Source organism: Theropithecus gelada, chromosome 1 (genome assembly GCF_003255815.1).
Source record: "Theropithecus gelada isolate Dixy chromosome 1, Tgel_1.0, whole genome shotgun sequence".
In the NCBI taxonomy this organism is placed as follows: domain Eukaryota; kingdom Metazoa; phylum Chordata; class Mammalia; order Primates; family Cercopithecidae; genus Theropithecus; species Theropithecus gelada.
In genome coordinates, this window is record NC_037668.1 from 39,827,146 (window position 1) to 39,852,084 (window position 24,939).

General features: G+C 46.0%; 1 protein-coding gene and 1 long non-coding RNA gene across 3 annotated transcripts in view; one reads left to right on the forward strand and one right to left on the reverse strand.

Moving 5' to 3' along the window:
- Nucleotides 1–24,939, reverse strand: part of MTOR (mechanistic target of rapamycin kinase) — a 150,469-nt gene that overhangs the window by 18,745 nt on the left and 106,785 nt on the right. For both annotated transcript variants that reach the window (XM_025384127.1, XM_025384120.1), the window contains exons 31-46: nt 24,086–24,186; nt 20,607–20,722; nt 19,024–19,101; nt 18,708–18,815; nt 14,522–14,647; nt 14,294–14,425; nt 9,054–9,169; nt 7,506–7,623; nt 4,963–5,211; nt 4,174–4,274; nt 3,293–3,389; nt 2,805–2,903; nt 2,349–2,471; nt 1,969–2,151; nt 1,389–1,523; nt 1,008–1,182 (exon numbers count right to left, since the gene is read on the reverse strand). In XM_025384127.1, coding sequence (XP_025239912.1) covers nt 1,008–1,182; nt 1,389–1,523; nt 1,969–2,151; nt 2,349–2,471; nt 2,805–2,903; nt 3,293–3,389; nt 4,174–4,274; nt 4,963–5,211; nt 7,506–7,623; nt 9,054–9,169; nt 14,294–14,425; nt 14,522–14,647; nt 18,708–18,815; nt 19,024–19,101; nt 20,607–20,722; nt 24,086–24,186 — 2,057 coding nt within the window. The remainder of the gene's footprint in view (nt 1–1,007; nt 1,183–1,388; nt 1,524–1,968; nt 2,152–2,348; nt 2,472–2,804; nt 2,904–3,292; nt 3,390–4,173; nt 4,275–4,962; nt 5,212–7,505; nt 7,624–9,053; nt 9,170–14,293; nt 14,426–14,521; nt 14,648–18,707; nt 18,816–19,023; nt 19,102–20,606; nt 20,723–24,085; nt 24,187–24,939) is intronic.
- LOC112623604 lies at nt 17,965–23,498 on the forward strand. The gene is made up of 4 exons (XR_003119173.1): nt 17,965–18,055; nt 18,727–18,942; nt 19,209–19,335; nt 23,228–23,498. It is a non-coding gene; the product is annotated as an uncharacterized LOC112623604 (long non-coding RNA).

The following is a 24,939-nucleotide window of genomic DNA, read 5'->3' on the forward strand; positions in this document are numbered from 1 at the left end:
ATCCCAGCTATTAGGGAGGCTGAGGCACGAGAATTGCTTGAACTCAGGAGGTGGAGGTTGCAGTGAGCCGAGAGCATATCACTTCACTCCAGCCTGGGCAACAGAGTGAGTCTCTGTCTTGGGGGGGGGGAAAAAGAGTGAGAGGCAGCCGGGCACGGTGGCTCACACCTGTAATCCCAGCACTTTGGGAGGCCGAGGCAGGCGGATCACTTGAGGTCCGGAGTTCAAGACCAGCCTGGCCAACATGGTGAAACCCCAACCCTACTAAAAACACAAAAATTAGCCAGGCGTGGTGGCACATGCCTGTAATCCCAGCTACTCAGGAGGCTGAGACAGGAGACTCACTTGAACCTGGGAGGTGGAGGTTGCAGTGAGCCAAGATTGCGCCATTGTACTCCAGCCTGGGCAACAAGTGCAAAACTCTGTCTCAAAAACAAACAAACAAACAAACAAACAGCTAGAGGCCTCAAAGTGCCACCACAGCACTCAGGCCTCCCTAAACATCCCCCATAAGTAACACTCTACCCCAAGGGAAATTCCAGAGGCCACTTGCTTAACAAATCTCACTGTGAGAATCCACTTGTTCATTTTACAGAATCATTTACCACAGAGGCTATGATGGTAAAAAAAAAAAAAAAAAATTCAAGAGCCAGAAGCCCCCTTTTCAGAGGAGCTAGCAACTTCCCTGCTTGCACCCAGCTGCCTCCTTCCTGGCCTCATCAGTCCCCAACACCTGCCTTCCACTGTTACTTCTCTGCTTTGTATGCCTTTGTCATTCCCTTTATGTGTGATCATGCTTGACATAAGCCCAACTACATGAATGAACTAAGTCCTGAGGACATAATAAGAAATTTGCTTGTCCTCTATTTTCCTCTCAATGAGCATGGGAAAGATGTAGCTATGATAGGTGAGTATGGGAATGGCAAGCAGTAATTTCAGAAGAGGGAAGGGGTCTCAGCCAGGGTAGGAGGGAGAAGCGGGTGACAGAAGTGCACAATGGTCCTTACCCATAAGTGTCAATTTCCGGGGCCTCTGCTTGGATGTGATGACTTGCAAAGACGGTGCTATGGACTGAATGCGAATGATTGGCTGGTTGGGGTCATATGTTCCTGGCACAGCCAATTCAAGGTCCCGGCACATCAGAAGTTTTGGGGAAACATATTGCAGCTCTAAGGATGTGAGCTGTGAATAATTACCAAAGGATTTAGTGTTCTGCCTCCAGGGAGGAATTTAAATGCAATTTAACTATTTTTCAGTGGATTGCTAATAACAATTACTTGTCCCAAAGCAGAAGTAAAACCAGATGCTTTGGAATGAGTGTTAGAACATTCATAGACAGTAAAACAGAGAGGACTATAATGACAGTTAACCCTGCCAGAAGCTCCTACCTGAGGCAGCTGCTTTGAGATTCGTCGGAACACATGATAATAGAGGTCCCAGGCTTGAGTGAGGTCCTTGACATTCCCTGATTTCATGTACTTCCTGCACCACTCTTGGGCCTCCATTAAATCTCGACCATAGGCCTGAGAGAGAAAGCAGGTACATTTTCAAGTGGTTAAAGTCTCAACCAAGCCAGGAGGCAAAATCCCCAGGCTGACTGCAGACATTACTCAGGAGCCCGCTGTGGACTGAAAACACTGGCAGGGGGCTGGAGAAAGCGAGAGCAGAGGTGCAGGCCTCCAACCCTGGAGTTCCCAAACCAGCAGCATGGCTTACAGGGAAGGAAGGGTGAGAGGAGAGATGAGATGACCCCTTGAGAAATCTTGGGCTTTTCCAGTTAAAATTCAGGAGGGTCCCTGTAACTAATTTCTGGTGTTTTATGCTCTGTGACCTCCATTAGAGCTCGTTTTATTAGTCTGACAAAGGCCTTGGGTCACGTCCTTTCATTTTGTAAAAACTTTTCTCATTTTTTTTTAGTGGCAGAATGTTTCCACAGGGTTATGTCCTTTCGTGTTTTTTACCCCATACCTGATTAAAGGATGTCTCCTTCAGAGTCTGGGGGCCCCGTTCCATCATAGCATGCAAGGGCTCCAGCACCTCAAACATGCCTTTCACGTTCCTCTCCCCAAAGTACAAACGAGATGCCTCTTCCAGGCCTTCGTGCCACATCTCATGCCACAGGATGGCCACTCGGATCAGCTCCTCGCTCACCTGAAGCCAAGAGAAGAAGGAGAGAAGCACCAAGAATCAGCTAACCTCAGAAAGGTCTGTTTTGGAGACACAGGAGGAACTCTTTCTGGCAGTCAAAGGGAGTGCACAGCACCAATGTGAGGAAGAAAAACAATCCCACTCGCACCCACCAGCTAGGTGACCAGGGTCTGTGGAACCCCACAGTGCCTCCAACTCACCATCATGGCCTGCTGGACCAGGGTGTTGCTGTGCTCACACATGTTCTTCAGAATCTTGTTGGCTGCGTTGTGCCGGGCTGTCGTGGTAGACTTAGAAGCCACTGTCAGGGGGTAGATGAGGGCCTGAGGGAAAGACAGAAGGAACATCTATAAAGGAATGTGGGTTGGGGGAGAGCTGGTGTGAATTTTAAGGAGAATGACAAAACAAGTGGTGAGTGTGACATTAACATCTGCTTGAGGCTACCAGGAAGGGGCTAACTCAAGTCTTGGAGGGAATATGCTTTCTTTTCAGCAAGGCTCCCCGGCCCTCTGGGACAGCTGGCTGGACAGACCCTCCTGGGCCAGGATGGAACACGTGACTCCTAGTTCCTGCACTTGTGTCTCCAGGGCAGCTTTTGGAAAGGCTGACCACCAAACCAGTGGTTAGAAGAGAAACTGCTCAGGGTCTCCACGTACCTGGGGGTGGTACCGACCAATGTCTGTGAGAAGCTGGTGAATGAGACGTCCCACCAAGGGTCTGGGAGTATCAATTCTTGCAATGAGCTGAGGTATAACCTGGTATTCAAAAAGACACAGTATGTGGCATATGAGACTTGAAACAACTAGTTATTCTTCTAGGCAAAGATCAATTATTGTCACTCGTTTTGGTTGACACTCTGAAATGGTTCATTCCCTTCCCTTTAGTTTCTAAAAGAAAATAAAGAAAATATGGACCCTTGACCCTGGGACTGAGCCCTACTTCCTTAGCACTGTATGAACACATGCTGCCTTGCAACGCTGAACAGAGCATGCTTGTATGAGGAGACACACAGGAGAGAGACTTGGAGCCACCTTCACCTGTAACCGAGTGTCCTCGCCTGTAGCCAGGTATCAATCTGAATGGCTCTGACCCCCTCCAGAAGAGAGAATCGGGGCCACCCTTACCTGTAACCAAGTGTCCTCACCTGTAGCCAGGTATCAATCTGGATGGCTTTCACTCCCTCCACTAAGGCCTCATTGACATCTGGCCAGTGACCATAATCAAACCATAAGGTGAGAACTCTGAAAAAGAAATGAGAAAGTCATAGAAAATTTAGTTTCCCAGTTTTTGCCTGTCTGTTTTTAATCTTAATAAGGCTCCCAAGAAGAGATCTGGCAGGGACTCCAACCAGTGACTCTCAAATGTGTTTGCTCTCCCATGGGAGCAGGTGTCTGTGATGGGTGGCAGTGCTCTTGACTGAACACCACAAGAATCACCCTGAGCAAATGAGCATTTCATCCCAGGTCACTGAGGGGTCACCACAGCACGTACGCAGACATCAAACAGACGAGCCAGGATAACCTTTAGAGAGCACAAGTCTGCACATATAAGAGTCGCTGTAGGGCAGAGGCAACAGGGACACCTGCCTCTTAGCTGGCTGGAGATCCTCCAATGAAGGACATGGACCTTGTCACCTTTACCCTCTGGACTGACTGATATGGGTCATTTGTTTAGACCTCTCCAAGTTGCTGAGGGATTTTAGAAATACTGTGACTTCAACAGGCAATGGGTGGTCAGAAAAAAAGAAATATTGTGATTAACAAATGGGTGAATAGTCCCTACATAATAAACCACACATGGGGAGTTCTCACTCCACTTCTCCTCCTCACTCTCTGTAGGTTTCACCCACACAGGTGGGGCCCAGTCAGCTGTTACTCTTCAAACTGCAGTGCAGAAAAAAGGCACATACACCCATCTTGGGTGTCCTCATCAGGGTCAGGAAGGGAAAGAGGACTTTTACGTGTGACTTCTATGTCCTGCCATTAACATGGCCTACCAGAGTTGCATCCTCCCCTTCTCTGATACCTGAGTGTATCCTGGAGGTTGTTGCCTCGTGACAACGAGATGGAACGGAAGAAGCCCTGGACGGCAGGCACCGTGTACATCAGGAGGGTTTTGGACAGATCCTGTTGGAACACACACGTGTTAGTGACACTCTTGCCTCAGCTTTCTCATCTGTAAAATGGGCGTAACAGCATACTAATAGTACCTACTTCAAAGGGTGGTTATAACAATTAAATTGGTTAATGCATGAAAAAGCTTTAATCATAACCTGGCACATAGCAAAGACTCAATAAATGGCAACTGTATCATAACTGTTATTATCTGGGGCTGACGGTGGCTTCCTGAACGGGATGGTGGGAGGAGATGGGGCTGAGGCTCTGAACACTCAGATCTCTGGGCCTGCCAGCTGCCCTGGTGCATTCTGAACTGACAGTCCAAGGAGAAGGGGAAGAAGTGGAAGTGGAGAGAAAAAGGCAGAGGATGGACCTCCCAAGCCCCATCCTCAGAGTGGACCTGCAGCTGCGTACAGCCACCCACACACAGGTGCAGCATGTAGAGAATGAGCTCATCCACGGGGAAGCTTGACAAGGAGCTTGTTCTTCAGCGTGGAGGCTGCGTCAGCTCCCCAAACGCAAATATCCACACAAAGCCCTGTCTCAGGCAGTGCTGGATGGCAGACAGGCAGTATTTTCCAGCTCCACCTGGCACTTCAGATACAGCCTCAGGTTCCTTTTAAGCTTAACAACGGTTCCATTTCTCAGAGAGCCTGGCACCTTGGTTGGTTGGTAATAAGGAAGAAGGGAAGGGTACCTCAGTGACCTTCTTCTGCAGCGGCGATGGGGTGGGGCTGTTCTCGGTGCTCTCGGCCTCGCTCTCACTGTTGCTGCCCTCGGTGCTGGCGGTGGTGGTGGCAGTAGCGGCCGTGGTGGCGGCAGTGGTGGTGTTGGTGATATTAGCCCCGCTGGCATGACGCAGTTTCTTCTTCTCGTCGCGGGCTTGGTTCTGATGTTTGTAGTGTAGCACAGCTTCGAAGTTCATCACTGCCCACGCGTGCCAGGCCTGGTTGGGGAGAAAGGCAAGGACAGACACCGGAGCTGTGACCAACAGCAGGGCTCAGAGGCAGTGCAAGGTAAATGCTGAGGAACAGCTGCTCCTGCCTCTTCTCTATGTCCATAAAGCAAACACTTCAAGGAGACACTCAGAAATGGCTGTTTTACTAAATTCAACATGATCCACTGACTTTGTGGAGCACTAACTATATAACGTACTGCTGTGACTGCACTGCGAGAAGGGCACAGCAAGAGGAGCAGGAGACAGCTCTTGCCTCAAGGGATCTCCTGGCCTCCTAGGGGAGCTCACGCACAAACCTGAAGACCTAGGTACTCTGCAAGGCGCAACGGGAGTAGCAAGGACAGGGATTTGGAAAGCTTTGTCAAGAAGAGGGATTTGGGGCAGGTCTGGAAGAGAGCTGCAGAAGGGCAAGGAGGGAAACAAGAGAGCAGCGGTGGGGACTACTTGGCAAGGGGGAAGAATAAGGCCAGAGATGCACAGATTGGTTCACGGGAAATAAGCCCATGGATGTGACTGCGCAGGAGATACACGCAGGCGAGGAGTGAGAGCGAGGCCAGTAAAGCATGCCTGGAGCAGGCACGGGGCTGGCACTTTCACCCAGAAAGCAGAGCTGCATTGGATATAAAGTGTACATTTAGGGGAGAGCAGAAGCGGCAAGCAGAAGTGGGGGCAAGCAGCAGTCATCACAATATTTCAGGGGAGCAAAGTCTTGACAGGTCACCAGATAGTGGACAAAGGAAGACATGAAGAGCATAGGAGCATGATGGAGAAAGAATCTCACCCATCTTCCTGGTCTCCACACCTAGCCCATGGCCTGACAGAGAACCAGAGCTCAATGCTTGATGGACGAACCCTTGGTGCTTATTTGGATAAAGGAATACTACTGTCTCTCTGGGGTTCTGAGCGGCAATGACTCTATAGCGTACCACTGCTTGGTTTAGCGAGTGTGAGGCAGAGTTTGCTTCCAGGCACGGTAAGTCTGCAGTGACAGTAGGACACTACGTGACCCATTAATAGCTGAACTTTCTGAATAATCAGGAAATTCATTGGTATGCCTTGCCAAAAACCTTGAACACAGGTGTATCCCTTTTCTCATCTAAGCAGAATAGACTGATCACAATTAACCTTTACTTGGTGAGTAAGAATTCTACAATGACCCAGGTTTCAGTTTTTCCATACCTTCATTTATTCACCGAACATCTCTTGTATATCTGCTATGTGCCTAGCAATGACCTGGGGTCAAGGTGAACCAGACAAACAGTCCTGGCATGCACACAGGGCCATGACGTTGATGGTAGAACACATTATAAAACCAAAGGGACCCACATTAGGAAATGCTTTTAAAAACTAAAACTAAAGTTCCTGAAACCAGCTTTTTTCTTGCGATTTGCTTACTTCCTAAAAGCTAAATGAAGAAAAGTAACTCTGGTTAGAATGCAATTCTGATTAATAAGCTTCCAGCTAATAGTGTTTACTGGATGTATTTTCCAGCTTTGGACATGCAGCTTTGGACATACAGCTTTGGACATTCATGCAAACCAGAATGAAGCATGCCTAAACAAAGGTAAGATCTGTATTATAAGTGCTTCTGCAGTCCTCAGATGCAAGTTTAGATTTCAGAGGGATTAATTCACAAAGTATTGGCAAACCAAGGAGATACTGGAAAGACATCAATGACATCTGCCACACCTACTTACCAGGAAGCCTCTCAAAAAGAAATGAGAATGTGTGTTCTCACTAAAGATATATACTTGCAAAAATCACCCCTCCATCAATCACATCTTTTAAAAATTTTCTAATTCTGTTTATCTCTTTCAAAAGTTTCCTGTAACATAACAGGATGTTACTTGGATCTTTCCAATAAAAATAAAGAAAGTTAAGTTCTTAGCTGAGGAGCAGGCAAGGATGGAAATCAGAAAAATGCTGAGCAGGAACAGATGACCCAAGGGAAGATGACGCTCCAGAGATTAACCATGTGTCCAGATGCTCCCAGGAAAACAAGCAGCTCAGAATCTATAAGACAGCAGCAATCCCCAGCACCCCACACACCTAATAATGGTGTAACAAGTATTTCTCACAATAATCTTTCTGTATTAATTAAACTTGTAGGGGGAAACGCAGGCTCCCTGGGCCTGTGACTGACAGACTCCAGGGACTCAAGAAGCAAATTAACAGCATCAGCCTAGCTCCACAGAAGCTCAGCTGTAACCACGAGCACACAGGAGGACATGAGCAAGCCAGCCAGGGTGCTGTGTCTCACATGCAGCCCTGCTTCTGATCACCTTGTACCAGCTGCGGTCGTGCTCGGTGGCAGCGCTGTAGTACTGCAGCACTTTGGGGATTGTGCTCTCGTTGATGCCTTGTAGATTCAGCTGCCACTCTCCAAGTTTCAGGAAGCATCTGGAAGCAGAGAAACAAGCCCCCATGATGCTCCCTCCTCAAAACAGCCCTCGTAAGAGGGCCACGAATTGTTAGGGGGACAATGAAGCCCTTCTAGTATTTTCTCTTGTTCTCAGGAGGCAATGTGAAGGAGCCAGCAAAATTTTCAGCCATATGGAAGAAAGGAGATGGGCTTTTGGAATACATTTTTTTTTTTTTTGAGACGGAGTCTCGCTTTGTTGCCCAGGCTGGAGTGCAGTGGCACGATCTCGGCTCACTGTAAGCTCCACCTCCCGGGCTCACGCCATTCTCCTGCCTCAGCCTCCCGAGTAGCTGGGACTACAGGCGCCCGCCACCACGCCAGCTTAATTTTTTGTATTTTTAGTAGAGACGGCGTTTCACCGTGTTAGCCAGGATGGTCTTGATCTCCTGACCTCGTGATCCGCCCGCCTCGGCCTCCCAAAGTGCTGGGATTACAGGCGTGAGCCACCGAACCCGGCCTGGAATACAATTTTAAGATACCATCTTTCCATCTTGACCTTTGTCTCTCAATGACAGCATAAGCCAGGTACCTGGTACAGATAGGTCTATATGGACCTATCTACCCCAAATCCAATTTTTGTGGGTGACAGTTGTTGAGAGTTACTTCTCTTATTGCTATATGGCTTCTCCCTTACTTTTCCCTTCCCCTCCATTCATTGAAATGAGATTAGCCCACATTTATTGACTGCTACTATATTCCAAGTGCTGCTCGAAATGCTTGACATTGTACTCTTTGCATTAATCCTCACACTACTTTACACCACCCTAGGAAATAGAAACTGTTATTGTCCCTTTTATATTGATAACTGAGGCACAGAGAGGTTAAGTCACTTCTCTGAAGTCAAATATCAAATCTGCAGCATAGGGTGGCACAGTGGCTCACACCTATAATCCCAGCACTCTGGGAGGCCATGGATGGAGGCTGGCTGGTGTCCAGGAGTTTGAGACCAGCCTGGGCAACATTAAACTTGTAGGGGGAAACGCAGGCCTGTTGTTTGCAGAGACCTCATTTCTACAAAAAACTAGCCAGTGTGGCGGCACGTGCCTGTAGCTACTTGGGAAATTGATGTAGGAGGATTGCTTAAGGCCATACTCTAGCCTGTGTGACAGAGCAAGACCATCTCAAAAAAGAAAGGCACCATATCTGACATTTGAAAACAAGGACTCTAACTCTAAAGTCAGATGCCAAGAGAACAGCACATGGGTGTTCTTGAGCTGCTGAACCTAGGAAAGCAAGTGGCAGAGACTTTGGAGCAGCATGATTTGGTGGTTGCCTGGGATCCCTACTGGAAAAGGAAAGAGATGTCAGCAATCAGCCACCCAAGAAGCCTTGAACTCCTCCTTGCTGCAGAAGCTGCTGGGATGACAGGGCTGGAATATGACTTGCCCCAGGTCAGTAGGGACCTCACCGGGCCATGAGCTTGTGCAGTTCCTGCTTATGCTGCTGGTCCTCAGTAGCGATGGCATGCTGGGCCTGTTGCTGCATGGTCTGGACAAAATGCTGCATGTGCTGGAAGGCATCAATCTGTAACAGGACAAAGGCACAGAGAGCCACTTGGTATGTGGCCCAACTTCAGAGGAAGGGAGCTACCGTTCATCTGATAGGCATATGAGTCAACCCCTCTCCAAAGAGAATACCCTAAAGCACAGGATGACGACCCCATAGGACAGAGGACCAGGGCGTGATGCTGGGAGAGGCTGGGCTTTTCAAAAATATTCATGACTTATTCAACTCAAGTCTTGGCTCTCCTCTGCCAACTATAATTACCAGTTTTATAAGCCTTGGCAGTTTCATGCCTGGCTACCCCAAATAAAAATTCCTATGAAGTAATTTGAAACAACTGCTTACTTCACTATCAATATGTTACCCTGGGGGATATTAGGCTTTTGGGAATTGTTTCAAGCTAATAAAACTTTGGTATTTGTTTACAACACCAGGGTACCTTGGACAGTCCAGCAGAGCAAAAACTATAGATTTAAAAATCATATAGCACCCAAATAAGAACACAGATTTGGGGTGAAGACCCTCATGCATTCACATGGAACAGGGAGAAGATGACAGCTCAGCAGACATCTGGTTGAACAGGGTGACTTAGGGGCAAAATCTCCAGAGCACCCTAAAGCAGCTATATCTATTTACACCACGGGCTTGTATACAACGTGAGCAGAGGACATGTGAGTCAGGAACAGACAGCTGAACTGAGGAAGAGCAGAGACAGAATCACAGATCTGGGACTACTGTACAAGCCCACCACATCCAGTCGAACCAGCATCTTGATAAGTGGGGTCCATATCACTTTTAAAGGGAAAAACAAATCTTTTGTTTTTTCTAGAGGGGGAAAAAACCCACAAATAGAAACAAAAATAATAATAAAGGGCTTCAAGGATGGAGATAGAATGTACAAACATCAAAAGCTCAAATGGAAAAACGGCAAAATCTAAATGTGTTAACACAGGGAAAGGAAACATTATATGAGAGAATGTGAAAAAGAGACAATGTGTTCTGTGCTGCAGAAGAAAGAAAAAATCAAGACTTCAGATAAATAATAGTTATCCTTATGGTAAATCAAATAAGAGGTACTTTTGTTTGTTTTATTTTATTTTATTTTTTTTTTGAGACGGAGTCTCACTCTGTCACCCAGGCTGGAGTGCAGTGGCCGGATCTCAGCTCACTGCAAGCTCCGCCTCCCAGGTTTACGCCATTCTCCTGCCTCAGCCTCCCGAGTAGCTGGGACTACAGGCGCCCGCCACCTCGCCCGGCTAGTTTCTTGTATTTTTTAGTAGAGACGGGGTTTCACCGTGTTAGCCAGAATGGTCTCGATCTCCTGACCTCATGATCCACCCGTCTCGGCCTCCCAAAGTGCTGGGATTACAGGCTTGAGCCACCGCACCCGGCCCGTTTGTTTTAAATAAAAACATGTTAGCCAGGTGCAGTGGCTCAGCACTTTGGGAGGCTGAGGCCGGCGGATCACCTGAGGTCAGGAGTTCCAGACCAGCCTCGCCAACATGTCAAAACCTGTCTCTACTAAAAATACAAAAATTAGCCAGGTGTGGTGGGGTGCACCTGTAATCCCAGCTATTTGGGAGGCTGAGGCAGGAGAACTACTTGAACCCCGGAGGCAGAGGTTGCAGTGAGTCAAGATCGTGCCACTGCATTCCAACCTGGGCAACAGAGTGAGACTGTCTCAAAAAAAAAAAAAAAAAAAAAAAAAGGCTGGCGTGGTGGCTCACGCCTGTTATCTCAGCACTTTGGGAGGCCAAAGTGGGTGGATCACCTGAGGTCAGGAGTTCGAGACCAGCCTGGCCAATATGGTGAAACCCCGTCTCTACTAAAAATACAAAAATTAGCTGGGTGTGGTGGTGGCTGCCTGTAATCCCAGCTACTCAGGAGGCTGAGGCAGGAGAATTGCTTGAACCCAGAGGCAGAGGTTACGGTGAGCCGAGATCACACCACTGCACTCCAGCTTGGGTGACAAGAGCAAAACTCTGTCTCAAAACACACACACACCACAAAAAAACATGTCAGTGATGATGGTCTTGAAGAAAATGAAACTCCCTAGCTTGGGGACCAGGACGATCCTCAGATGCTTTTCAATATAAGGAATTAATTGGCATGAAGAGATTGGGTTAACCCAGAGCCAGAATGACATGACAAACAATTGATCAAGCAGTTAATCCATTGCATGAGGACAGGGCAGGCACACAGGTGTTCCAACACTTAACACCTGTCTCCCTCAGACGTCTGTCTTCACAGAGATCCATTACTCACCACCAGCTTTGAAAAATGAACTACATTAGTATCCCACACTTGGGAAGTGATAAATTTTCCTTTAATTTTAATTTTAAAAATTTAATTGTTTATTTCTTTAGAGACAGGGTCTCTCACTGTGTTACCCAGGCTGGAGTACAGTGGTACAATGATAGCTCACTGCAGACTTGAACAGTTTTCCTCAAGTGATCCTCCTACCTCAGCCTCCCAGTAGCTGAAACTACAGGCACACACCACCACATCCAGTTAATTTTAATTTCAATTTTTAGTAGAGATGAGGTCTTGCTATGTTGCCCAGGTTGGTCTCGAATTCCTGGGCTCAAGCAATCCTCCCACCATGGCCTCCCAAAGTGCTGGGATTACAGGTATGAACCACTCTTTAGTTTTTTTTTCTAGGAGAACTACATTGACCCATCTTAAATCTGATTTTTTGTTTTGTTTTTTTGAGACAGAGTTTCGCTCTTATCACCTAGGATGGAGTGCAGTGGCGTGATCTTGGCTCACTGCAATCTGCCTCCCAAGTTCAAGTGATTCTCCCGCCTCAACTTCCCAAGTAGCTGGGAGTACAGGTATGCACCACCACACCCGGCTAATTTTTGCATTTTTAGTAGAGACGGCGCTTCACCATGTTGCCCAGGCTGGTCTCGAACTCCTGACCTCAAGTGATTCACCTGCCTCAGCCTCCCAAAGTGCTGGGATTATAGGCGTGAGCCACCACACCTGGCTTAAATCTGATTATATGTATATAAAAAAAAGAATTGGGAGGCAGTAGTAAAAAAAATCCATCACTAAAAAGGTGATAACTCAGTGTGATCATTGCGTACGTCACGCAGGTAGGAGCTAAACCAGGAACTCTGACACTAGGTGCTTTTCAGAGCTCATAAGCTACCTGCATTAACAATCCAGACACTGGGTTTAAACTCTTTGGTGGACTTAATAGGGAGCTGAACAAAATATAAACTGCCAAAGCTGGGGAGGCTGGGTATTAAGTTTGGATTTGAAGCTCAATATTTCATTTATCCAGCATAAGAGAATCCAATATCTTTCTACTGTATAGTACAAGGCAACTTATTTTCAAGGAATTGGAAATTTTCTATTTAAAATTTGTTTTCTCCATCCCCAGGAAATGAAAAAAGGGAAAAGTGATTCTTTCCCTCTTATAAATGAAGGACCTGTCACTTGGAAGAAGGGGCTTCTCATAGGCCCGCAGGATTTTAGTTAGGCACAATATTCTGGTTCTAGATTGCATGGGTGGGTTTGTGGGCAAGAACAACGGCCTTGGCTCAGTGAAATTTTACAGAAGACCAGCCTGTCTCTGGACTCTGTGAAGTGTCTCGTCTAGGAAAACATGATACATATACCCATAGCCTGATGCCTTCCAGGATAACAGGGTCTGCTTTTCCCATAAATACTTTCCTTGCCTCAGGCAAGGCAGAGCATGATTCTTGTTAACAGTGGAGGAAAGTAAGGCTCAGTGAGTGTCTTGATCAGCAGCACAATTATTAAGTAGTCAGTTTTCTTTGGGTAGCTCCTTAACTATGAAGATATGACATCTCTAGTTCTGGGCTTGAAATCCCAGCACTTTAAATAGGTTCCTAATTTTTAATTCCACCAGAATTTGGGCTACTAAGAAAGACTATTCTATGGAGAAGTTGGGCTGGGGTCTTATGTTGAAAGAAGCCACTCCTTGCTTGAGATATTACCCAAAAGACTTCTTCGGCCTGCCTTGGGCAAGACAGTCAAAGACTTGGAGACTATACATAGGAGGGAAACCAGACTATACTCAGATTCAGCACCTTCTGTTTTTCTCATTTGCCTGGAGGAGGTCAGGCTTTGAATCAGAAATGCTCTGGCCTGGGAGGCTCACAGAGACTGAAAAATAAAACAAAACAACAAAAACAAACAAAATATCCAAGCTGCACATTTGAAGAAGGAAACTTAGGTCATTGGTACTGCAGTAAATCCCAAAGACCAGGTGCCTGGGTACAGGCTAGCTGATCCCACTCTGGGTGGCATTCACAGCCACCCTGAGTCAGTCATATATAAAATTAGTCAATTTCTAGACCCAGTCCCCAGATCTCCTAAGTGTGCCTTCCACAGAAACACAACTTCTATTTTATGAGATCTCTCCACAGCAGAGGCTCCCAGTGGGTTTTATTCCTCTCTCATCTCAGGTACCTCACTGTGGGGGTCACAATGGGGAGAGAAGGCTAGTTGGGACTCCCTCTTCCTTTTCGTAAGAAGGAGGAAGGGGAAGCCAAAGCAGGTGCTGACTTTGCCTCCAGGGCCTACTGGTTATTAGTCCTCACCATCATCCAGGCAGATTGCTTAAAGAAAAAAACCCCCAAACCAGGAGCCACATCTATTTCCCAAGGGCTTGTCTGTAAATAAAGTCAGAGGAATTCTACATTGGCTTCAAGATAACTTTCCCTCCTGGTTTCAGCATTACACCCTGCATGTTATTCCTTTTGAATCCAAACTGATGACAGGAGAGGAGACCAGAAGTCTGAAAAACCCAAATTGGTCTTGTGAAAGTTCTAGTCTGTGTATTCACAAATCTGCTCTTTTTTGTACCAAACAGCCCATCTTCTCTTAGGGGTAGAAAGTGTGCCTTTTCTATGTCCCAGCACTTTCTAGATACAAATACATATAACTGTGATCACATTCATTGGTTTGATCAACGGTATACATGTATCTCCTCAACTATGATTCACTTTATGAAATCAGGCCAAATAGCTTCATAACAGGAAGAAACTCCCTGACATTGTGAGTAGGTGGTTTAAACACTGTTTCTTTTCTGGCCTTAAAGGGGCAGAGAGAAGCAGATCAGGCGGGCATTCTGGAGAAGGTGGTCTGTTCTGGATGCACTGGGATACAGACCTTGCGGGCGCTCTTCCACATGTTTTTCATGTAGGCATAGGTCACCTGAGGGTGAACTGTCGGCAGGGGATGGTCAAGTTGCCGAGACGGATCAACTCCCAGGAGCAACACTAAGGTTTTATGAGCAAGAGCCTTAAAATAAGAGAGACTGGGTTATAGACAGAACTGGACAGCCCAGGGACACCCTGGGGCCCTACCTGCCCATGTGGGTGGGTGGGTGTCACTCACCAGTCTGCCACTCTTGCCACACAGGCTTGCGTACTTGAGCCAGGTTCTCATGTCTTCATGAGGGCTGACCACAAGGGACCGGACCATAAGGATTTTCTGCCAGTCCTCTACGATACGCTGGCAGCCCTAGAACATTCAAAAGTGAAGATCAGATATGTCTTCTGATACATTGTTTTTGAGGCAGAGTCTTGCTCTGTCGCCCAGGCTGGAGTGCAGTGGTACAATCTTGGCCCACTGAAACCTCTGCCTCCCGGGTTCAAGCAATTCTCCTGCCTCAGCCTCCTGAGTTGCTGGGATTACAGGCATGCACCATCATGCCTGGCTAATTTTTTTAATTTTTAGTAGAGACGGGGTTTCAGTACCTTGGCCAGGCTGGTCTTGAACTCCTCACCTTGTGATCCAACCGTCTCAGCCTCCCAAAGTGTTGTGATTACAGGCGTGAGCCACCGTGCCCAGCCTTTTCTTGTATTTTTAATAGAAATGGTGTTTCACCATGATGGCAAGGCTGGTCTCGAACTCCTGACCTTAAGTGATCTGCCTGCTTCAGCTCCCAAAGTTCTGGGATTACAGGCATGAGCCACCGTGCCTGGCCTTCTGATACATTTTAACTTCCCTGCAAGTCACAGTCAAATCCACTGTGAAACACAAAGGAGATTTGCTGATAGAATCTAAGCTTTCTCAGGTTAAGGGCACTGTGAGTGAAATACCCTTAGGCAGTGGTCCCCAACCTTTTTGGCACCAGGGACTAGTTTTGTGGAAGACAATTATTCCATATATTGGGCAGGGGCGGGGGAATGGTTTTCAGATGACTATTCTACCTCAGATCATCAGGCATTAGATTCTCATAAGGAGCATGCAACCTAGATCCCTTGCATGCACAGTTCATAATAGGGTTCATGCTCCCATGGGAATCTAATGTGGCTGCTGATCTGACAGGAGGTAGAGCTTGCCCATCCCTCACCTCCTGCTGTGCCTCCTGGTTCCTAACAGGCTACCCACCGGTCCCCGGCCCTGGGTATGGGGACCCCTGCCCTTAGGGACTTCTCAGCAGTTTGAGAGATGGTATAGCATGGGTTTGGAGCTTGAATCCTGCCTCTGCCACTTGCTACCTATGTGACTTTGGGCAAATCACTTAACCTCTGACAGATCCGTAGAGTGGAATAAAAACAGTACCAGTTTCATAGGGATACGGCGAGGATTAAATAAATTAAATGATTGATTTCAATTTATTTTGTGAATGGTGAATATAATACATAATACATCTTTAACTTTAAAATTTTGTTTCAGTCTTTCTGGTTGAAGATGACTATCACTGACAAAGAAATTAAATTTAAAATGTATCATCCAAAGTTCAAAAATGAATTAAATGTAAATAAGTTTAAATAACTTTCAAGTGACATTGTTTTTAAGTTGGTGGCATTTATATTTCTGAAGTTATTAAAGCTTCAACCTCCATTAAGACTTCTGAAAAAACAAAAGACTTTGAGATACCCTGTATGTTGGCATCTTAAGATTCTTTCTTCTTCATTTCTACTTGTCTGAGATAAAAAAGTATACACAGAAGGGGAAATGCTTCATTCAGTTACACTTAGAAATTATTCTTCTTTCTTTTTTTTGACAGGGTCTCACTCTGTCACTCAGGCTGGAGAACACTGGTGCAATCACGGCTCACTGCAGCCTCAACCTCCCAGGTTCAAGCGATCCTCCCGCCTCAACCTCCTGAGTAGCTGGGACTATGGGCGCACACCACATCTGGCTAATTTTTGTATTTTTTGAAGAGACAGAGTTTTGCCATGTTGCCAAGGCTGGTTTCCAACTCCTGGGCTTAAGCTATCTGCCCGCCTCAACCTCCCAATGTGCTGGGATTATATGTGGGATTGCTCTTGTTGCCCAGGCTGGGGTGCAGTGGTGCGATCTCGGCTCACTGCAACCTCTGTCTCCCGGGTTCAAGCGATTCTCCTGCCTCAGCCTCCTGAGTAGCTGGAACTACAAGTGCATGCCACCACGCCTGGCTAATTTTTGTATTTTTAGTAGATACAGGGTTTTGCCATGTTGGCCAGCCTGGTCTTGAACTCCTGACCTCAAGCGATCCGCCTGCCTCAGCCTCCCAAAGAGCTCGGATTACAGGCATAAGCCACCATGCCTAGCCAAGTGAACTCCTTTTTCACCCTTGTTGGTAAGAAGTCAGACTCAGAAGGGGAGTTCCTTAGATCTACTGTTTCATGGTAAATTCCATGAACCCATGGAGCTGAACTCCACGGACATAAACTTAAAAGTCTAGCAACAATGATCTCAGGCTTTTAGCCATGATAAGATGCAGTCTGAGCCTGACTGGAGAACCCAAGGCAAGAAGAGACCCAGTGCCAGTAATGCTGACCTCTCTAATTGCCCTATGGGAGGGTCTTAGGAACCAAAAGCATTGTGCAACTCCAAAGAAAAGTAACAAACATGTATTTTTCCACTACTATAATACTGGTTGGGGATTTTAATTTAAATGATTTGACCACAAAATGGCAGTTTTCTAGCCCCAGCAGTTCATTTGACAGCAAGCCATCCACAAGAGCCAAATTTCCACTATAAATGTAATGCTTTATTTTCAGGCCTTGGACTACAATTTTCCATCCCATGAAGTGTGACAACAATGATTTAGAAAGTTAAAATAACAGAAAAAAGTACATTGAGTGATTGTTTTTTGTTACTTCTCACCAATAGTTAGGTCCTCCCAGATGCTGAAATAATTTGGCCTCCCGTAAGCCAAAAAGCATCTTGCTGCCTCAAGATAGGAAAGTCACGAAGGCTTAAGGTGGTAACAGTGTCCTGGACCCAGTAAAGTCAGACAGGCATCTCTCTTCCCAGGACTCATTCCATGCATCCCCTCCCCTCCAAGTCTACATTTGGATCAAGTCCCACTTGTCAGACTGTCAGAAGGTTCATCAGATCTCTGCTGTAGAAACTCTTTATTATAGGCATTTCAAAGAACTGGGGTGTGTACAAATTAAGTGGGAAATGCTTATTTGTGGAATTCTTTCTGGTGCCCAGGAGACAATTTTCCATCAAAACATTCACTGGGCATTTCATAATTACTAATAAAACATGTAAAAGAACTGTATGTGCTCATTTCAGAGCCATAAATGACTGTATTCATAGATGTTCCCGTGCCCATTGCTTTCTCCTTTCCAGGGGAATGTGCCCTGAACTTCCTAGGCAGGAATGCAGTTTGGAGTGAGAGGGTTTTGTCACAGCCTACTGAGACGCCTGAAGTACAAACTTCGACTGGTCTGAAGCGAGAATTTGGAATTAGGTGGGGATCTAGTTGAGAGGAAATGGCTTATAATTGGGGGGATGGATTATGATAGGCAGGGAGACAAATGGTTTCTGGAGTGGTAAAGGCTTTCTCTCTTTTTTTCTTTTGCTGACGAACTTCCTATCCTACCCACTCAAGGAATGGGAGAACTGGCCATCCTTCCCAGAACACTTAAGACTCCTGACTCCCAGAACTGGAGTGACAGTTCCTCATGTTAAAATGATCAGAATGTGATAATGAAAATACTGATGGAGGACTTGGGAAAGCTTCTCTACAAGGGGAAACTGCAGTGGAAAAAAGCCTCAGTGCAGGCGACAGGATGACTCTGACCTAAGTAACTATCAACAGGAGGAGTTGGCCAATGAGAACCTAAGGCAACCCCATTTGAAAAGCTAGTGCGGGTGGCCTGCAAGTATAGTTAGAACAGTGGTTCTTAGCTTTGGCTTGTGGAATCATCTGGGGGAACCTGAAAAGATACTGATCCTGAGTCTCTCCCCAGAAATTTAATTGGCCTGGGGAATAGCCTGGGCATCAGGACTTTAAAAAGCTTTCCAGGTGATTCTACTGTGCCGCTAAAGTTGAGAACCAATGATTTTGAGATTATGATTCCTGATTGGTCACAGGTGTCATTTATTAAAAAACATTTTTTTTAATTCCTAGAGGAGAGAGTAAGAAGAGACGGGAAAATTGGCCATTCTCTCACAGCTTAAGCTTAGATGAGGAGCATTTGAGTATTCTGCTTTGTATGCAAGCCAAGCAACACACTGGTGGAGGAGGCAGGAAAAGCAAGTTGAGTAAGAGAGGGAGTGGAGGGGGGCACTCTCCCAGGTCCTGGAAGGGGCAGGGGTAGGCGGGTGAACTGGGGCTTTCTACCAAGCTCACCTGCAGTCTCTCCCACCAGATCTGGCGGATGATCTCTCGTCGCTCGGGGACAAGTTTGTACTGGATAACCTCCTCCAGCTCGGACAGCATGTGGCAAGAAACCATGGCCTGATGGAAGCAAATCACATTCCAAACTAATTACTGCACAAACAATCCAAAAGACAGGATTTAAATCATTCCTTCTGGTGTCAGGGTATCTGCCGATCAGAGAAAACAGGCATGTTTCCAGCAGCCTGTGAGTTCTCAATAGCCCATTCTGAAAAAAGTATGGAAATAAGCCTCAGAAATGACAATGTGCAGAATAGTTGACACTTACCCCATATGCCCGACTGTAACTCTCTCCTGCCATCGCAGTTAATTCAGCATCCAGCAGGTCCCTGGCCTTGTCAATGCACTAGAAGAGAAACAACCCTTGGGACTGAGCTCTGGACTTGGGAGCTTAGGGTTATTTTAGGGCACCCCAACTAGCTACAGAAGTTATCTGTCTCACTTAAATTCCAGGGACGAACAGAGAAATTTGCTGAAGAAAGGCATTTTCCCAGAAGTGAATGGCTTGAGAGGAGGTATTATCCAATTTCTCATCAAAGACAGAAATGCATGGCATCCAAAACTTTAACATCTATCTAAGGTAACATACACAATCTTAGGTGGCAAGGGCATGGGAATGAGGGTTGTAAAACTGAATCATGGGTTCTTGCATCTCAAGAGGACATAATTGGGGATCTACCTTTTTTTTTCTGAGACACAGTCTCACTCTGTCACCCAGACTGCAGTGCAGTGGCGTCATCTTGGCTCACTGTAGTCTCCACCTCCCAGGTTCAAGCAATTCTCCTGCCTCAGCCTCCCAAGTAGCTGGGATGCTGGGACTACAGGTACCCGCCACCATGCCCAGCTAATTTTTGTATTTTTAGTAGAGATAGGGTTTCGCCATGTTGGGCAGGCTGGTCTCGAATTCCTGGTCTCAAGTGATTCATCCACCTTGGCCTACCAAAGTGCTGGGATTACAGGTGTAAGCCACTGTGCCCAGCCTGGGGATCTACCCTCTTTTAACTTTTCCTTGCTGGGCATGTTTATGAAAACAGATTCTGCACACACTTCAATGGCCCCAGGTGGTAGCTCTGGCTTCCAAGCACCCTCTGTCCTTATTAGGGAGTGCCTCTGAAATTGGCAGAGATGCCCAATCCTGTGCATGTGAACGGGAGCTCTTGTGTCTCTGACAGAGACAACCAAGATCTTGGTTCTCATCACACAGATGAGAGCCTGGAGGATGCCACAGCACTGCAGTTTGAGTTTCCTCTGTGCCATCAATTAAAAATCCCTCATGCAGAGCTTTTCCCGTTTTTGAATGTTTAAGGTTAATTATAGTGTCCCAATGCCTTAAGTGCTCAGATCATTTACCAGGGCACCTCATTTAGTCTCGTGTCTGACAGGGTGGATGGGATTACTTCATTATTTCATTCTGCAAGTCAGCACACTATTTGCAAATAAGTACTAGCTTCCTTGGAAGGTAATCAATGTGTGACATGCCTGCATGGCCAGAAGACCCTTGTGACTGATTTCTGCCACACAGTGAGACTGCTGGCTCTCTGACTGCTATCTTTTGGTGAAATACAGCTTCTCTCTACAGCAAGGGATGTAACGATGACCCAACAAGCTAACTCCAAAAGCAACTGAGACAGCAGCTTCCAGAACACATTTGTCCCGCTCAGAACAAAAAGTAGCCCCAGCAGACCTGCTGGCAGTCTTCTGAGTGTAATGCATCAAAACCATTCAAATGCACTCACAAAGTCAAGTAAACATCAGACCTGAAGTATAATAGCTATTTATTGAAGCTTCGTGTGCTCAGAAGCACTACAATCTTTTCCTTGCTGAGAGATCTGGGTGCATGCAGGTTTTTACCTGTTGTGCCAAGGAGAAGAGGTCCTGATGCAGTGCCAGCACAGCTCTATAAAATGCCCCATCATGGGTGTCCCGAGGGATCATACAGGTGTATTCTTCCATGCTGTCCCACTGACCTATACACACACACACATACACAAAGCATCAAGGGGGTTGGCTGGTTGGGCTAAAGGCAGCATCTCAAATAGGTCTTACCATTGTTACTTTCCTTTAGCTTGGGATACAAACAAGACAAATGCACTTGAGCCTCATGTACCAAAATCCTGCAGAGCCCCTATACACACTATGCAGGTTGACTTAACAACAAAAAAAAAAAGCCACATCTCTCTCCTAAACACAGGACTCCATGGCTGCCCAGGGAGCATCTTGACAGATGAGGGGGGAAGTGCATGAGTGTGAAGTCTGCACATCAAGTGGGCTGAATGCAGCACCTCATTATCCTAGAGAACTCTCTCAGGTTTCTCCAGGTGAAACAAAATTGCTTTCTTCCCTACTAGTGAGGCAGCTCACAGTTCAATGGTATGTTGGGAAATTACATTTTCCTCTAAACAATTGAAAATAGCCATTACACAGATGATAGGGGACAGGATTAGACACATAGCTTGCCCATTTCATTCTGGCAACATCTTTGCCTCAGGAGGGAGGAGATAAATATTGCAAGCAACTCCATTATAACAAAAAGCCGGGCTAGGTCACAGCACAGTGGTCTCTGTGTCATGTTAGACTGGGGAAATGGCTGCATCCGGGAAGAGGTATTTACTTCTCCTGGTGGGGTGAGTATGTATCAAATGACAGGATTTCCAAGACCATCTGCAGAAAAGATATCAGCTTCATTAGCTGCAAACTGCAGGGCTGCCAATTTTACAAGGCATTTTCCTGCCTCTCACTCCAGACCATTGGCTCATCCATTCTCTATGCCTCTGGGCACAAGCAAATAGCTAACGATGACTCCTCAGGAAGCAATTTGTTTTTGAAAAATGTTCCGGATCTAGCCCAGAGCTCATGAAAGGAAAGGGTATAAGCTCTGTGACTCAAGGGGGACAGAAGAAGAGAATGGAGGTAGAAGGTTATGTAACTTTCCTCTGGGCTCCACAGGTGAAGCTTCTCACCAGGGACGTTCTACATATCCTTTCCCTTCTTATCAAGACCATCTCTGGAACAGATATTGATAATCCTCTTAGCTGGGGCCCAGTGTCAGAAATTGACATGTCTGCAGGGATTGAAAGGAAATCTCTGTTTTAAAATACTCTGGGAGTAGGAGTGAGGTGGGTAAGAATTGGGCAGCAAAGAGGAGAACAGAGACAATAAATGGTGAAAATGTTTGTAATTGCTGGAAAAGGTGACGGGCAGATGGGGGTTTATTATACTATAATCCTCACTGTTACATATATTGGGAAAGTTCTAAACTATAAGTTAAGAAATATGAATAAAAGGAGATAGACAACTGTCTTCTCCTTTTACTCCTGCTTGGGATAAAAACATGACATGGGGAGCTCCAGCAACCATGCTGGATCATGTGAACTTTAAAATGGAGGCACAGGCTGAGCGTGCAAAGCAGCAATCTGGAAAAAGGCTAATGATAATAGAGCCAAAATACTAGTCTGGAAATGCTTACCTCTAGATTTCATTTATAAGAGAGGAAAATAAATCATTATCTTGCTTTAGGCAACCAAAGCCAAATCCTACTGTGGTATAAGACGAAATATGTTTGATCTTTGTCCCTAGTGACTGGTATAGAGCTATCAAAAACCCTTTGCATTTCCTGAGTGATAGAAGTGTTCATTATTCATCATGAGCCCCTACTGATTATGCTGATAAGGTAGAATAGTTTAAGAAAAAATTTATTTATTGAGAAGGTCAACTATAGAGACGACTTCAGGCATAGCTGGATGCAGGAACCTAAAGAGAGTTCTCCTCATCTCTCTTTAAAACAAAAAAATGAGGGCCACCCGCAGTGGCTCACGCCTGTAATTCCAGCACTTTGGGAGGCCGAGGCGGATGGATCACGAGATAAGGAGTTCAAGCAGCCTGGCAACATGGTGAAACCCTGTCTCTACTAAAAATACAAAAATTAGCTGGGCGTGGTAGTGGTGCCTGGAATCCCAGCTACTCGGAGGGCTGAGGCAGAGAATTGCTTGAACCCGGGAGGTTGCAGTGAACCAAGATTGTGTCACTGCACTCCAGCCTGGGTGATAGAGACTCCATCTCAAAAAAAAAAAAAATTGTGTGTGTGTATATATATATATACACATACATATATATGTGTGTGTGTATATATATACACACACATATAAAATTGGTAGAGATGGAGTGTCACTATATTGCCCAGGCTGGTCTCAAACTCCCGGGCTCAAGTGATCCTCCACCCAAGCCTCACGGAGTGCTGGGATTACAGGTGTGAGTCACCACACCCAGTCTCCTCATCTCTTGTTTCTGCTTTCAACTGCAAAGGTAAATGGAGACAGAGAGATGCATACCCTAATACCCTGCTGAATGTGTGGGCGTAGGACCCCACTAACCTTGCAGAATATCCAAGCCTATTGCCAAAGAGATTGGTTCGCTAAGTAGCATGTGACTTAAACTTTGCCTAACATTGTTTCTCCCTCCTTCTCCCCTTCCAGGATGGGGCTGGTTACCAGAAAGACCAAGTAATTACCAGGTTTGAACTTTCAGCCCTGTCCACTGACATCCAGGAAAGGTGAAGAGGTTGAAAATTAAAGGCAATAAAAACTCTTGAACAATGAGCTTCCAGGTTGATGAAGGTGCTGGGAGGGTGATGGTAAACCCCAGTACCACACAGGACATAAACTTCTGCACTCTAGACCCTTCTAGACCTTCCCTCATTGTATCTGTTCATCTGTATCTTGTTTAATACCCTTTATAGTAAACCAGTACATGTAAGTAAAAGTGTTTCCTTTTGTTCTGTGCGCTGTCCTACCAAATTATCACACCTGTGGAGGAGAGTTATGTTAACCCTGATTTACAGCTGGTCAGTGAGAAACACAAATCACAACCTGGAACTTGTCATTGGCATCTGAAGTGGGGCAGTATTTTGGGATGAGCCCTTAACCTGTGGGATCCGATGCTATTTCCAAGTAGACAGTGTCAGAAATAAACTACCTGACACCCCATTGGTGTCAGCTGACAATGGCTTGGTGTATGGGGAAAAGCATCTGGCATCAGTATTCTGTGTGAGTGTGCTAAGTGTATATTTCTCACCCACCAAATCTCAATTTTGATTTTGTGTACTCTTTTCCTTGGCCTTCCAACGAAGATCCAATTTTCCCCATGTCCAACAAGTTCTAAAAATCATCAGGTAGAAAGGACAGATGGAAGGTGCAGAAGTAGGTGGATACAGACCGTTTTTACACTTCCACAGACCTGGATCTCCACCTAGAGCCAGCGCCTTACTCTTCTGATGCGAGCCCCTAGCCTCACTCGCCCCATTCTTGATGGGGTGCCTGTGAGGGAAGCTTTACCTAAACCCCATGCAGCTGCAGCAGCCATCCGGGCCATCTTGGCTTGGGTCTCATCATTAACCAGGGTCCACTTTTCACAGCACTGCTGGTGGAGTTGACCCCTGAAGGAAATGAATTATACAGTCAGATTAATCCAAATCTCCTTAAACTACCAATCTTCCTCTCCTGCCCCTTGGGTTAGTTGAGGACTCACAGGAACTGGACACCTTTAATAAAAAAGCACATTCTACCAGGTCACATAATAGATAATGAATGGGCTATTTGTTGTTTCCATGATCTGGTGCTCATAATTTGTCTGGGTGAGTTTATCAAGGATAGGAACCATGTCTAACTCTGTGATATGAAATGTCCTGAACATCTGGCTCCCTTCATAAATATTAAATAACTTCTCTCCTATGCCAAAGAATTCTGGGCTCTTTCCCTTTGGCAGGCCTACAGAGAAAGCAATCTGAAGAGACGCATCTGGACATTCATTTTGGGCTCAAAGCTATAGGGAGAACTGGCTCCTAAAAGTATTATACAAATGGTTTCAGTCTGAAATGAAACCCAGATGAAATCAATCTGTACAGAAGAAAGGCTCTACAATGGTCACATCTACAGAAAGCTAGATGCTGCTTATTCTCAGAATTTTGCACAATTAACTGAACGTGAAGGAGGACTATGAGATATTGAGATATAAATGGTGCTTAAGACACCCCAACAAACAAAGAGAATGCGGAAGCCCTAGAATAAGGTCTTGCTATTGACTGTTGAAATTCCCTCTCATGTTTCACTTCTCAATAAAAATAAATAAACTCTGCTATTATGCAAATCCGAGCCCCGGATTTCATATGAGTTTCAAGATGCAGCTAGGA